This window comes from Pinus tabuliformis, chromosome 6 (assembly GCF_031772625.1).
Source record: "Pinus tabuliformis cultivar Carrire ecotype Pingquan chromosome 6, CPIR1, whole genome shotgun sequence".
Lineage (NCBI taxonomy): Eukaryota > Viridiplantae > Streptophyta > Pinopsida > Pinales > Pinaceae > Pinus > Pinus tabuliformis.
The window spans coordinates 1,525,264,772-1,525,279,177 of NC_142292.1; the positions used below are offsets into that span (position 1 = coordinate 1,525,264,772).

A 14,406-nucleotide genomic window follows, 5' to 3' on the forward strand; every position below is an offset into this window, starting at 1 on the left:
GCTCCATTCACACTTAAAACCAGCTTACAAACACGTTGAACTTTTTTATAAATTGGCCTCTTCTGCACCTGGATATTCACATACATCTCCCTGCTTCACATAACATGGAATCCATTAGCATAAGCCAACTTACTCAACTCGCGGCATTGTTTCTCTTAGCACTTGTTCTCATGGCTCTTCTGATTATTGACATCGTAAAAGTCGAAAGACAAAGAAAAAAGAAACCAAGAAAACAATAACATCTCTAACGAAGAGCATATGAATCTACAACAAGTAATTCTGAATCTCAAGCCTATTTTTGCATTATTTTACGCATTGTCTTATTTCCCCGCTTCCTTCTCTGTTACAGGTGTACGACGGATGCTTCAAATATGCATTTGGGTCTGCCATGGTGGTGCAACTTGCATTTTTTATGCTTCTATCGTCTCTGCTGGGATGCCGGTCTAATGTCCTAATTGTTAGCATTCATGCTTATCTTGTATTCTTCACATGTTACAGTCTGTCGTAAGAAATGCTTATTTTCAAGGTCAAATGTAAGCTTCACGGAGGTTTTCATGTTACTCGTGTCTTGAATTGATGATGATTCTCTGCAAGTTAGTTATTCAATAATGTTCAGATCTTTGGTATATAGTGCTCATGTGACTATTTCTATTGCAGTTGTGTGATTTTGGGCTAGCAACATAAACTGGTGTATCTTGAATTGATGATGATTCTCTGCAAGTTAGTTATTCAATAATGTTCAGATCTTTGGTATATAGTGCTCATGTGACTATTTCTATTGCAGTACATCTCCTGAGTTGGCACAATAGGCTTGTGGATGACCCTTTCCAGTAATATATCATGTAATATTGCAGGCCATAGTTAATGAAACAACTTGAGTTTATTTGGAGGAGCTCGTGTTTGATCCCTATTTCATTGATCTGTTCTACAGTCTTACACTCTTTCTTGTTTACTATTTTGACATTTATCATTGCCTGTTGTCTGAGTTTCAGAAGAAGTTGACGCAGTCTCTACTTACAGGTCTTATCAAAACACTGATATAGCAACCCCCCTATATACGTTACCGAAACTGGTACTTCAGCCTTGGGCCTTCAGCATTCTCTTAGCACTTGTTCTCATGGCTCTTCTGATTTTGTCTTCCTGGCTGGCTGAGAGCCCTGTACCTTTACTTAGGCTTCGGAGGGACTCACTATACAGGATTGGCAGAACTAGTAGATCTTTATCCCTAGACCTTAAATGTTGGCAGCTGGTGCATGCCATGGTTCAACAGCTGTTAGTATAAGGTGGTTTGGGGTAAGGCGGTGGAACTGCTCGCTAGGTGTTGTTTCCTCGGCCCTTGTTTATGGTGAATCGAATGCAACAAATAAACTGCAAGCTGCGCAAAAGTTTCCCGCGGGAAGGCAATGGCAGGCCTGCTCTGATACCCACAAGCTCAGATGCATAAATGATGTATTATAACTATACAACCGTTGTGAAAACTTCATTTACTGAGACGATCCGTGCAGGCCACCGAACCTCATCTGCATCTCAGATGTGAAATCTTTATTTACCGTGACGATCGCTACAGGCCCACCGAACCTGATCTACATCTCAACCATTTCATGTTACTCTTCCAGTAGAAAACACTCTCGAGTCTGTGCAGCGAACTCAGAGGTCGCGGGATCGAATCTCGTTAAACGAAGAGAAGAGATGGCAGCCTCGTGCGGTGAGGCGCATGCGTTTCTCCTTCGTTCTGAGTGTAACCGGGGATCCCTTGCTCATCGATCGAGTTTTACTGGAACGAAGCTGAAGCCATGGCTGGGGAGATTTCCTCACTCTGGCTGCCCGTGTCCACTCCTTTCCATTCGCAGCGTCGCCAGCGAACCTAAAATAAAACATACTTATGGTGAAGGTAAGAATATCTGGTTGAATTTCAACTTTCACTGCCCGTAGTTGCCTAGCTTCGTTATTAAGCCCGCAAATGCGATGTGAGCAAAGCAAACAGTAATTATTCAGGGTTTAGGACCGGTTCTGCTACGCGGTCAAACTAATGGCAAACTAATGGCAAGGGATTTCAATATGATGCTCGTAGCTCTGGATCCGTATAACCTGAACCTGGTCCTGTCGCTACGGTGGAGATTGAATCAAACTGAACCTGGTTCTCCCTGTTATTTTATTTGGAATGCCAGAAGCACCTTTTCCTATGGATATGGAACTAGGCGAAAGGATTCGATATTCAACTGGAAAAACGACAACAGACGGGTCTAAGCTGGAAGAACAAGACAAACTGACACAGGTTGGGACTAGGAAAGAAACACTCCCCTCAGCTTATAAATTAGCAACACCATATGTTGGGCCATCGCCTAAGCTGATTTGATGGGGGTTAAGGTAATTCAGGCGATATCCTCAATTTCCCGTACGCTGACGACATATTGGCTCGCAGATCATGCCTTAATTGTGCACTTTAGATGGGATCATAATGCCTGGGGATCTTCATGGCTGTTCCTGCTCAACTCTACTTCTCAATATATCTTCGCCATTTTGTTCCTCAAACTGGTTCTCATTTTCAGGAAGAAACCCTTGCCCTTGGGCCCAATTCCAGCATTTTAAAATTTTGGACTACTAGCGATTCGGGTCGCCATTTTTGTGGGGTGTTTGGTGGCAACCTCTGTGGAAATTAAGGAGACAAGATGGATTTGGGGGAAATCCATGAATTCTGCAAAGTGGGTGCTCTGTTTCCCTCTCAGAACTTGCTCTGTTGGCATCACACAAACAGTTTCAGAGAATGAGATAAACAATGGAATCGCGCTGACAAATTCGGAAAACGGTGGCAGTGAGGAAAACAGACACAGCTTTTTCATTTTCAAGCCATGAAAGGTAAAGCTCAATGAACATTCATTGCAGAATTAAACGCTGGCTTTCTGAACTGAGTTACATATGTTAGCTTGATGCAAAATTTAAGTGGCGCTGTTACGGATTGCATGCTATGTAATGGTGATAGAGGATAGAGTGGTTAAGGCATGTGGCTCTCATGCGAAGGCCCACATAGTCCACTAACTTTTTATTTTTATTTTTATTTTATTCCACGCATTATATTTATTTAATTTATCAGGTTCGATCTACAGACGGAGCGGATTGAAGGAGGCCCAATCTGATCTGATTGAATGGTGAGATACTTTTCTTAAGCTTACTTAGTTAGAGGGCTATTCTAACTAAAAAACTGATTATTGAACTAATCATTATTTCAAATAGCACGGGGTTAAATGCTAGTGGTGTTCCAACTGATTTGATCATGTGGAAGGATACTCCGAAATCAGCATTAATGTTTGGAATCGGCTCGTTTTGTGTCATATCTTCATCCTTTACTCAGGACTTGCATTTCAGGTCTAGAACTTTTTCTTGATTATTTACTGAAATATGTCATTGATAAAGATGGATAACGCCTGACAATGTTGTGGAATTTTGTTGCAACTTGGTTACCTTTGTATCATACTTAGCCCTTGTATACCTGGCTGCAGTTTTCTTCTACAAGAACATTTTGCAAAGGTAACAAGCTCTCTCTTTCTCAACATTTTCCAGGCATATGGATACATTCCTGTTTCTTTTATCTCGGTAGCCACATTGAAGGATGTTCTGTAAGGTCATTTCACTCGGTTATTATTTCTACCCTTGCACGAATCGTCAAATATTTTGCTTCGTTTATTTATTTATTTTGATTTTGAGCACCTCCTGGTATTGAACAGGCTGTTTCCAGCAGAATGTGCCTTTCCAAGGCTTTAAAAAAATGATCCAAGTGAAAGATTGATAAGTACTGATTTATGAGATTTAATGTTGGCCAGGGGACTTGAACAAGACTGCAGCCTTGTAAATTATGAAGCAATTAGTGAGGCCTATGCACTTTCTATCATTAGATTGGTGCTTTCATTTGTCAATGGATTGCTTGCCAAGCTTCGAGAACTCTTTTCAGGCGATCCAGCTACCACTATGAAGGTACATTATTTGATAAACAGATCTCCGGTTCTTCAGTTCTTGGGTTTTCTTTTCTGCATCTTAAACCTTAGAAGGAAATTTTTTGGCAGTTGGCATCTATTATTTGGTTGCTTGCACAGTGTGGGCAGAAAATGACCATATGGACTCTAGCAAAGCTTTGTAAGTTCCAAGCTCACCTTCCATTGCATCATTAATTGCATGCTGGATTTTGAAGTTGGTTTTTGAATATGCTCAAATCTCATGTAGTTCTTTCTTTCTTCTCTCGCTTAATTGATTCATAATTTGTTAAGTCTAGTTTCGATGTTCGAACTCTGAACTTGTTGGAAGCTTACAGAGAGTCCAAAACTAGATAAGGTGGTGTCTTATACTTACAGTGCTTTGTCTATGTTATAATCATTCAACACATCTAATTATATCAAGGCGATTAGGTCGTAGCAAAATAGAACAGTGACAGGCCTAATTAAGTATTTGAGCAAGTAGCATGTAGCAAAACAGAACAACAAGAAGACATGATGTAAGCTCTGAGATGATTAAATCACCCAGCAGAGGGATAAAGGGGCAAACCTCCAGGTGCTTAAAAGATCTGAGCTTAAGATATATCTACGCTAGTTTATTTAGATTATTTGTTCCCTTTTCTTGACATTAGAGGTCCGATGCTGTTTTTTTTCATTTTAGTTTTGGCAAGTATGCACTCAACATCTTATCCACCTGGAGCTGTAAGAGTACATTACAAGTTATTTATATTGGTGCAATTAAACGTGTAACCAGCAAAAACCTGTAAACCAGGGTCTGTTATGTAATACCTTGAGGTTTTGAAGCTTCAAGTTGTATAAGTGTCATTATATGATAAATTGACCATGCCTGTACTCCAGATTAGTGTTGAGAGCATCCTGATTTTATCCTGTTTTTGTGATTTTTTGGCATAGCCGATGTTTGCCAATTCTTACTAATATTTTGGTGGTATCTTAGTTTTGTCGATGCCAATTTTTACCAAGTCGTTGCGCCATGTTATTCGCTGATTATCCTAAAGTTTGGAAATGCCTTGTGCGAGGATGTGCCGAGCTAACCTAGGTTTCATTTGCACCTGAGGTTTTGCCATCTTATTTGGCCTCTTCCCGAGGCGGAAGAGGCTTGACCATAACTTAAATTGCTTTTACGCCCGCTGCATTATCGGTAACCGTCAACGGTTTCGTTTTAATTTTAACATTAATTCGATTCTTATTATCTACAGGGGTATGCTAAGGTTTGGTAAGGTTTGGTGTTCCCTGTTACAAGATTGTGCATTGGGAGCTGGTGCATGCCATGGTTCAACAGCTGTTAGTATAAGGTGGTTCGGGGTAAGGCGGTGGAACTGCTCGCTAAGTGTTGTTTCCTCGGCCCTTATTTATGGTGACTTGAATGCAACAAATAAACTGCAAGCTGCGCAAAAGTTTCCCGCAGGGAAGGCAATGGCAGGTCTGCTCTGATACCCACAAGCTCAGATGCATAAATGATGTATTATAACTATACAGCCGTTGTGAAAACTTCATTTACTGAGACGATCCGTGACCTCATCTGCATCTCAGATGTGAAATCTTTATTTACCGTGACAATCGCTACAGGCTTCAACCATTTCATGTTACTCTTCCAGTAGAAAACACTCTCGAGTCTATGCAGCGAACTCAGAGGTCGCGGGATCGAATCTCGTTAAACGAAGAGAAGAGATGCCAACCTCGTGCGGTGAGGCGCATGCGTTTCTCCTTCGTTCTGAGTGTAACTGGGGATCCCTTGCTCATCGATCGAGTTTTACTGGAACGAAGCTGAAGCCATGGCTGGGGAGATTTCCTCGCTCTGGCTGCCCGTGTCCACTCCTTTCCATTCGCAGTGTCGCCAGCGAACCTAAAATAAAACATACTTCTGGCGAAGGTAAGAATATCTGGTTGAATTTCAACTTTCACTGCCCGTAGTTGCCTAGCTTCGTTATTAATCCCGCGAATGCGATGTGAGCAAAGCAAACAGTAATTATTCAGGGTTTAGGACCGGTTCTGCTACGCGGTCAAACTAATGGAAAACTAATGGCAAGGGATTTCAATATGATGCTGGTAGCTCTGGATCCATATAACCTGAACCTGGTCCTGTCGCTGCGGTGGAGATTGAATCAAACTGAACTGGTTCTCCCTGTTATTTTAGTTGGAATGCCAGAAGCACCTTTTCCTATGGATATGGAACTAGGCGAAAGGATTCGATATTCAACTGGAACAACGACAACAGACGGGTCTAAGCTGGAAGAACAAGACAAACTGACACAGGTTGGGACTGGGCAAGCAGCACTCCCCTCAGCTTATAAATTAGCAACACCATCTGTTGGGCCATCGCCTAAGATGATTTGATGGGGGTTAAGGTAATTCAGGCGATATCCTCAATTTCCCGTACGCTGACGACATATTGGCTCCCGGATCATGCCTTAATTGTGCACTTTAGATGGGATCATAATGCCTGGGGATCTTCATGGCCGTTCCTGCTCAGCTCTACTTCTCTATATATCTTCGCCATTTTGTTCCTCAAACTGGTTCCCATTTTCAGGAAGAAACCCTTGCCCTTGGGCCCAATTCCAGCATTTTAAAATTTGCGACTACTAGTGATTCGGGTCGCCATTTTTGTGGGGTGTTTGGTGGCAACCTTTGTGGAAATTAAGGAGACAAGATGGATTTGGGGGAAATCCATGAATTCTGCAAAGTGGGTGCTATGTTTCCCTCTCGAAACTCGCTCTGTTGGCATCACACAAACAGTTTCAGAGAATGAGATAAACAATGGAATCGCGCTGACAAATTCGGAAAACGATGGCAGTGAGGAAAACAGAGACAGCTTTTTCATTTTCAAGCCACGAAAGGTAAAGCTCAATGAACATTCATTGCAGAATTAAACGCTGGCTTTCTGAACTGAGTTACATATGTTAGCTTGATGCAAAATTTAAGTGGCGCTGTTACGGATTGCATGCTATGTAATGGTGATAGAGGATAGAGTGGTTAAGGCATGTGGCTCTCATGCGAAGGCCCACATAGTCCACTAACTTTTTTTTTTATTATTTTTATTTTATTCCACGCATTATATTTATTTAATTTATCAGTGTCGATCTACAGACGGAGCGGATTGAAGGAGGCCCAATCTGATCTGACTAAATGGTGAGATAATTTTCTTAAGCTTACTTAGTTAGAGGGCTATTCTAACTAAAAAACTGATTATTGAACTAATCATTATTTCAAATAGCACGGGGTTAAATGCTAGTGGTGTTCCAGCTGATTTGATCATGTGGAAGGATACTCCGAAATCAGCATTAATGTTTGGAATCGGCTCGTTTTGTGTCATATCTTCATCCTTTACCCAGGACTTGCATTTCAGGTCTAGAACTTTTTCTTGATTATTTACTGAAATATGTCACTGATAAAGATGGATAACGCCTGACAATGTTGTGGAATTTTGTTGCAGCTTGGTTACCTTTGTATCATACTTAGCCCTTGTATACCTGGCTGCAGTTTTCTTCTACAAGAACATTTTGCAAAGGTAACAAGCTCTCTCTTTCTCAACATTTTCCAGGCATATGAATACATTCCTGTTTCTTTTATCTCGGTAGCCACATTGAAGGATGTTCTGTAAGGTCATTTCACTCGGTTATTATTTCTACCCTTGCACGAATCGTCAAATATTTTGCTTTGTTTATTTATTTATTTTGATTTTGAGCACCTCCTGGTATTGAACAGGTTGTTTCCAGCAGAATGTGCCTTTCCAAGGCTTTAAAAAAATGATCCAAGTGAAAGATTGATAAGTACTGATTTATGAGATTTAATGTTGGCCAGGGGACTTGAACAAGACTGCAGCCTTGTAAATTATGAAGCAATTAGTGAGGCCTATGCACTTTCTATCATTAGATTGGTGCTTTCATTTGTCAATGGATTGCTTGCCAAGCTCCGAGAACTCTTTTCAGGCGATCCAGCTACCACTATGAAGGTACATTATTTGATAAACAGATCTCGGTTCTCCAGTTCTTGGGTTTTCTTTTCTGCATCTTAAACCTTAGAAGGAAATTTTTTGGCAGTTGGCATCTATTATTTGGTTGCTTGCACAGTGTGGGCAGAAAATGACCATATGGACTCTAGCAAAGCTTTGTAAGTTCCAAGCTCACCTTCCATTGCATCATTAATTGCATGCTGGATTTTGAAGTTGGTTTTTGAATATGCTCAAATCTCATGTAGTTCTTTCTTTCTTCTCTCGCTTAATTGATTCATAATTTGTTAAGTCTAGTTTCGATGTTCGAACTCTGAACTTGTTGGAAGCTTACAGAGAGTCCAAAACTAGATAAGGTGGTGTCTTATACTTACAGTGCTTTGTCTATGTTATAATCATTCAACACATCTAATTATATCAGGGCGATTAGGTCGTAGCAAAATAGAACAGTGACAGGCCTAATTAAGTATTTGAGCAAGTAGCATGTAGCAAAACATAACAACAAGAAGACATGATGTAAGCTCTGAGATGATTAAATCACCCAGCAGAGGGATAAAGGGGCAAACCTCCAGGTGCTTAAAAGATCTGAGCTTAAGATATATCTACGCTAGTTTATTTAGATTATCTGTTCCCTTTTCTTGACATTAGAGGTCCGATTCTGTTTTTTTTCATTTTAGTTTTGGCAAGTATGCACTCAACATCTTATCCACCTGGAGCTGTAAGAGTACATTACAAGTTATTTATATTGATGCAATTAAATGTGTAACCAGCAAAAACCTGTAAACCAGGGTCTGTTATGTAATACCTTGAGGTTTTGAAGCTTCAAGTTGTATAAGTGTCATTATATGATAAATTGACCATGCTTGTACTCCAGATTAGTGTTGCGAGCATCCTGATTTTATCCTGTTTTTGTGATTTTTTGGCATAGCCGATGTTTGCCAATTCTTACTAATATTTTGGTGGTATCTTAGTTTTGTCGATGCCAATTTTTACCAATGTTTTTGTGATTTTTCTTATATTTTGGTTTTTCGGACCCTTGCCAGTGTTGGCAACATCGCTCCGGATTGCATTCTTGAAGGGCATGTTAGATCTGAGTTTAGATGGGTTAGGCCAGTATTTGTGTTCAATGTACCCAACGCACTCTCTAGATACAATATACTGGTAAATACAAAGGTACACATAATTTTGGATAGTTGATGGATTACCCTTGCCCTCACCTGGGCTATATAATGCTGCTTCTTTGGGTGCAATTACTTGTCCTTAGTTAAAATTTTTGGACCTCAAATAAGTAAAAAAGGTAAATGGAATAAAGAGAAATGATAAAGTAGACACTTTTTAATTTCGAGAAATACATATTTACAACAAAATTTAAGTGCTTAGCATCCCAAATCTACATGTTACAAAAAAATATTAACATTAATTTGAAGTCTGGTCTAGTCAATGGAAATGTTAACTAACTTGGCTTTTTTTCAATGCTTAGCATCCCAGAACCATATGTTAAAAAAAAAACAATTTTCAACCCTGATTTGAAGCCTGGTCTAGTCAATGCAAATGTTAACTAACGTGGCTGTTTTTCAATCATTTTAGTACCTGGACTAATAAAAAGGGAAAAATACCATCACCAGTTTTTTGCCACTATGTTGTTAGCCAAATCTATTAACCATTTTAGAAGCAAATAACATAAAGTAGTGAAATAGAGGTTGGTTTTTGTTGAATAAAATGTTTCCTTGAACTAATAGAGGCCAAGCACAAAATACCATTAAGTCCACAATCAAAATTTCCAAATCTCACTAGTGGCCTTACCTGCATAAAAGAGTTTACTAGTCATGTCACTGCGGGGAACATGCTTATGGAGGGTCATCCTTGTCTTTGTGGGGTAGCCTGCAACTGTGCTTGTGGTTTGTGATGATGGGTTCCTGCCCATTTCTGTATCCTTGTTAGGCTCAGGAGGCTTCTCAGCCTCAGAGATAACCAATGCGAGTGTCAGGAGCTTATTGTTTTGTGAAACGGGCAGGGGAGGCCCAAGGTAGTACTACCATCTATGCCAACTAGTACTCACATTGTAAAGCCAAGTCACAAATGTTGATGGTAAATCATAGATAGTTGTATTCCAACTATGTTCATTTTAGTAGGTCAGGAGTGATCTGATGTAAAAGTCCTACGTTTCTCTTTATTTTGGCTATTGGGTTGTTATTGTAGTAGACTCTTTTGCAACACTTATCACAATTCATAACTAATGGCATTGGAATTTCACTTTGTGTTTCTAACAGCATTCTTTGCCATCTTTACTATACCGAAACTCTATGCATGCTACTCTGTTCAGTTGCACATATATGGTATGTCATGATGTGTCTTTTACAAGTTGATGTCTCTTTTGAGAGTGCAAATTGAAAGAAGGCTTCACTAGAAAATGACCATATGGACTCTAGCAAAGCTTTGTAAGTTCCAAGCTCACCTTCCATTGCATCATTAATTGCATGCTGGATTTTGAAGTTGGTTTTTGAATATGCTCAAATCTCATGTAGTTCTTTCTTTCTTCTCTCGCTTAATTGATGCATAATTTGTTAAGTCTAGTTTCGATGTTCGAACTCTAACTTGTTGGAAGCTTACAGAGAGGCCAAAACTAGATAAGGTGGTCTCTTATACTTACAGTGCTTTGTCTATGTTATAATCATTCAACACATCTAATTATATCAGGGCGATTAGGTCGTAGCAAAATAGAACAGTGACAGGCCTAATTAAGTATTTGAGCAAGTAGCATGTAGCAAAAGAGAACAACCTCTATACTCATTTCCATTCATGTAGGTTGTACCGTTTGTCAGTTATGCATTTACGATGGCTAAAGTGGATGGTTTGAATTTGATTATATTGTATTTTTAAAATTTAAAATTTATTTTTTAATGTATCGAAAAATCTGTGGGGATATTCTAACTGTGAAGAGCAATCACATTTATAATTCTAACAAGTTTTTGCTAATTTTAAAGGAAAAAATATGAAATAAAAACCTCTTACAAATAGACCGCCATATTACTATTTCTCTAGCTTCAACACTAATAGTATTTTATAGAATTTTTATGTTAACATATCTATGTTAAATTGTAACTATTTTACTACATAGTAACCAACGCATAAGGAATTATTAAAAAATAAGGACTTTTCATTGCCAAATTAAAATTTGAATTATTGATATTCAATTTTCATAATTCATAGTTAAGGATTTGGTAAACAGAATCTGAAATCATACTTGTCAAAATGCAGGATGGCTACATCTTGGCTCAACTGTCAGCTGCGTGGTTACTCAGATGGTGCATCGATATCTAATCATAACCATCATATTATTCATGCAGCATACTTTATTTTGAGCGTGTTCGCATACATTTGTTGAGCCACACCAATAAAATTTGCTTCTGTTTCTGGACTGATTGACATTCCAGCCATTTCCCCTGAGAAATCAATTATATTATAGTTCTGCTTTATATCATATATTTGGACAAAATCAGCTAGCTCAGCCATGGCCATAAGCTTTCCACATGATGAGAACCTTATAGAACGTATGGCACCTAACTGGCCCTGGAGAACTTCAAAAAGGGTAAAGTGTTTTAGCATTATTTGACCATCGAGATGCCATGAAGAAGCAAATGAGTAATCCCAATAGTCTGCAAAATGCATTATGCAATGAACATATACTTGCATTACATATAAACACCATCTTGCGGTACAGTTAAGTTTTAAACTTAATATGTGTGAGGTCAATGTTGAAAGCACATACTGAGCAAAAACCATGCACCACAGCATAATTTCTCATAAAAAAATCTTATATAGTCTGAAAGAAAGCCCTTAGCATTATCCCTAGCGACAAGAAGCAGGCTTTTCATCTGGACTGCAAGAAGTATTTTGAGGATCATTCATCTTACGGGTCGGATTGATAAAGAAGAAACAAAATAAAAGGACACTTGATCGTAGTGCAGTGAAATCACAATGCACTTACATTAACAGATATGGGGAAGGAGAAGTTCCTAATCAATGCAAATCTCTCACCACAAATACTCAGTATACCACAATCACTACTTGAAATCATGAACTGAGTTGCTCCACTATATAGCACGAACCCCATGATAAAAATGGACTCAGTCAGATTCTGCATAGCAGCTACAGAAAATAAGGCTAGACAAAAGTATAGAGAAGTATCCCTCTCTGTCCTGGCAGAATGTAGTTTGGACTTCAGGCTCCTTGTTTTCTAATTCCCCTGTTTCGACTCTCTCTCTCAGGTATGCTTCTGTTTCTCAGTCTGATTCTCCTTTTGTTCTTCTGTTTAGGCTAGGCCCGGTATAAATGTGTTGTCTTTATTCTTTCATTAATCTATCTTTCTGTTTCTTGGGTCCTCCTTCGGACAGTCCCAGTTTTTTGTCTCTTCGTCTTGGGCTTCTGCAATGCAATATGTAACTTCTCATTTTTTTAATGAAGAATAAGTGTAATCTCAGGGGTCATTACACGAGCAGAACTAAGCAGTAACTGTAATGAAAGCATATCCATCTATCCTATATCCTGCTGTATAGATACATGTGATAGGTAAGCTATAATAGTGAATACAGAGCTGTTACCCTTCGATGTTCTATGTTTCCATATTAGCTTAGAGCTTTATAAGGTTGGTATTCAGCTCCATTATGGAGATAAGCATAGTGAGTGTTAGACATACCTGTACCCATTGAGCTATGAAACACATTGGCTTGTTACTCATCAATATGAGCTTAGAGGTTGTGATATCATGCAAATAAGGCACATACACGAGCTTGGTTGATTCAAACACAGCTTCTATACCCATACGTCTTACCTATGATCTCTATTGATTCGGGATAAAGAGTGGTGAGTAATGTGATATCCATACTTGATTAGTCAGATAAGCATTAGATTAGTGCTATTCCCATTGCTTAGACCATTGTTGTTGTTGCATATTACTGGGTTTCCTGTATTCGATCACAACTCTCATACGTAAATCACTACTAGCAACAGGTCAATGGTAATAGGGTAACATAAACCTAGCCTCACCTGTTAATCATTGTCTATTATGGTTCCACATTCAGTGTTGACCGGTATTGTCTAGTCCTATTTGCTTAGTCAATCCAGAGGTTTGATATAAAATTATACAGAAGGATGTTTTGTATAATGTTCAAGAAAGCCTATAGGACACATAACATTCAAGTACGACTCAATTGTATGATAACAATGTCTCAGACAGTTGTGGGATATGTTTTGCCTTACTGTCTTCTATAACAGCAGCATATTTAATCTACCGCAACAGGTTTTGATATAAAATTATACAGAAGGATGTTTTGTATAATGTTCAAGAAAGCCTATAGGACACATAACATTCAAGTACGACTCAATTGTATGATAACAATGTCTCAGACAGTTGTGGGATATGTTTTGCCTTACTGTCTTCTATAACAACAACATATTTAATCTACCGCAACAGGCTCAAAGGGGCTATCTTCAAGAAATTTGGCTGGTTAAGATGCTCTTCTTGTGGGCACACTGGCCACAGCTACCTAATTTCGCATTTACTACTGCCGCCACATCCATCATTCCATATGCCATTTGCTCCCCATGTCAGATCGATCACTTAATTGCACCGATCGCTCACTTAACGTAAGGTTTTCGTTTTATGCCCATCATTAAATACTGCCCTGCTCCAATCTGATCTTCAAGTATTAAAGCTCCATTCCAAATCAATCCGTATATGTACTTATTTCTACACCTAGATATTGACATAGATCTCCTGTCTAGCCAATTGTTTATTAGAATAGCTTGGACCCAATCTACCACCAAGATTGCCCGATGTCAGATACATCACCTAATTTCACATTTACTTCTGCCGCCACATACATCATTCCATATGCCATTTGCTCCCCATGTCATATAGATCACTTAATTGCACCGATTGCTCACTTAACGTAAGCTTTTCGTTTTATGTCGACCATTAAATACTGGCCTGCTCCATCCGAGCTTCAAGTATTTTAGCTCCATTCACACTTAAAACCAGCTTACAAACACGTTGAACTTTTTTATAAATTGGCCTCTTCTGCACCTGGATATTCACATACATCTCCCCGCTTCACATAACATGGAATCCATTAGCATAAGCCAACTTACTCAACTCGCGGCATTGTTTCTCTTAGCACTTGTTCTCATGGCTCTTCTGATTATTGACATCGTAAAAGTCGAAAGACAAAGAAAAAAGAAACCAAGAAAACAATAACATCTCTAACGAAGAGCATATGAATCTACAACAAGTAATTCTGAATCTCAAGCCTATTTTTGCATTATTTTACGCATTGTCTTATTTCCCCGCTTCCTTCTCTGTTACAGGTGTATGACGGATGCTTCAAATATGCATTTGGGTCTGCCATGGTGGTGCAACTCGCATTTTTTATGCTTCTATCGTCTCTGCTGGGATGC

At 39.1% G+C, this 14,406-nt stretch overlaps 2 protein-coding genes across 2 annotated transcripts; one reads left to right on the forward strand and one right to left on the reverse strand.

Annotated features, from left to right (window-relative positions):
* Positions 1-6,788: 6,788 nt before the first annotated feature.
* On the forward strand, positions 6,789-11,271 carry LOC149264530 (reticulon-like protein B21). Its single transcript, XM_089399325.1, has 7 exons — positions 6,789-6,838; positions 7,216-7,347; positions 7,435-7,509; positions 7,803-7,953; positions 8,042-8,111; positions 10,221-10,286; positions 11,180-11,271. Exons 1-7 carry the CDS (start codon positions 6,789-6,791, stop codon positions 11,269-11,271), a joined length of 636 nt encoding a protein of 211 aa, XP_089255451.1.
* An 18-nt stretch (positions 11,272-11,289) lies between these two features.
* Positions 11,290-11,619, reverse strand: LOC149264531 (putative WD repeat-containing protein C2A9.03). The gene has a single exon (XM_089399335.1). The coding sequence runs from the start codon at positions 11,617-11,619 to the stop codon at positions 11,290-11,292; it is 330 nt and encodes a 109-aa protein (XP_089255461.1).
* Between the last annotated feature and the right edge of the window lie 2,787 nt (positions 11,620-14,406).

What these genes read in the sequence shown, in the direction of transcription:
- LOC149264530 (XM_089399325.1), top strand. Translation starts at nt 6,789, where the DNA reads ATGGCAGTGAGGAAAACAGAGACAGCTTTTTCATTTTCAAGCCACGAA. An exon ending in TACAAGAACATTTTGCAAAG is followed by an intron (nt 7,510 to 7,802) that starts GTAACAAGCTCT and finishes AATGTTGGCCAG; the next exon opens with GGGACTTGAACAAGACTGCA. An exon ending in ATCCAGCTACCACTATGAAG is followed by an intron (nt 7,954 to 8,041) that starts GTACATTATTTG and finishes ATTTTTTGGCAG; the next exon opens with TTGGCATCTATTATTTGGTT.
- LOC149264531 (XM_089399335.1), bottom strand. Translation starts at nt 11,619, where the DNA reads ATGCATTTTGCAGACTATTGGGATTACTCATTTGCTTCTTCATGGCAT.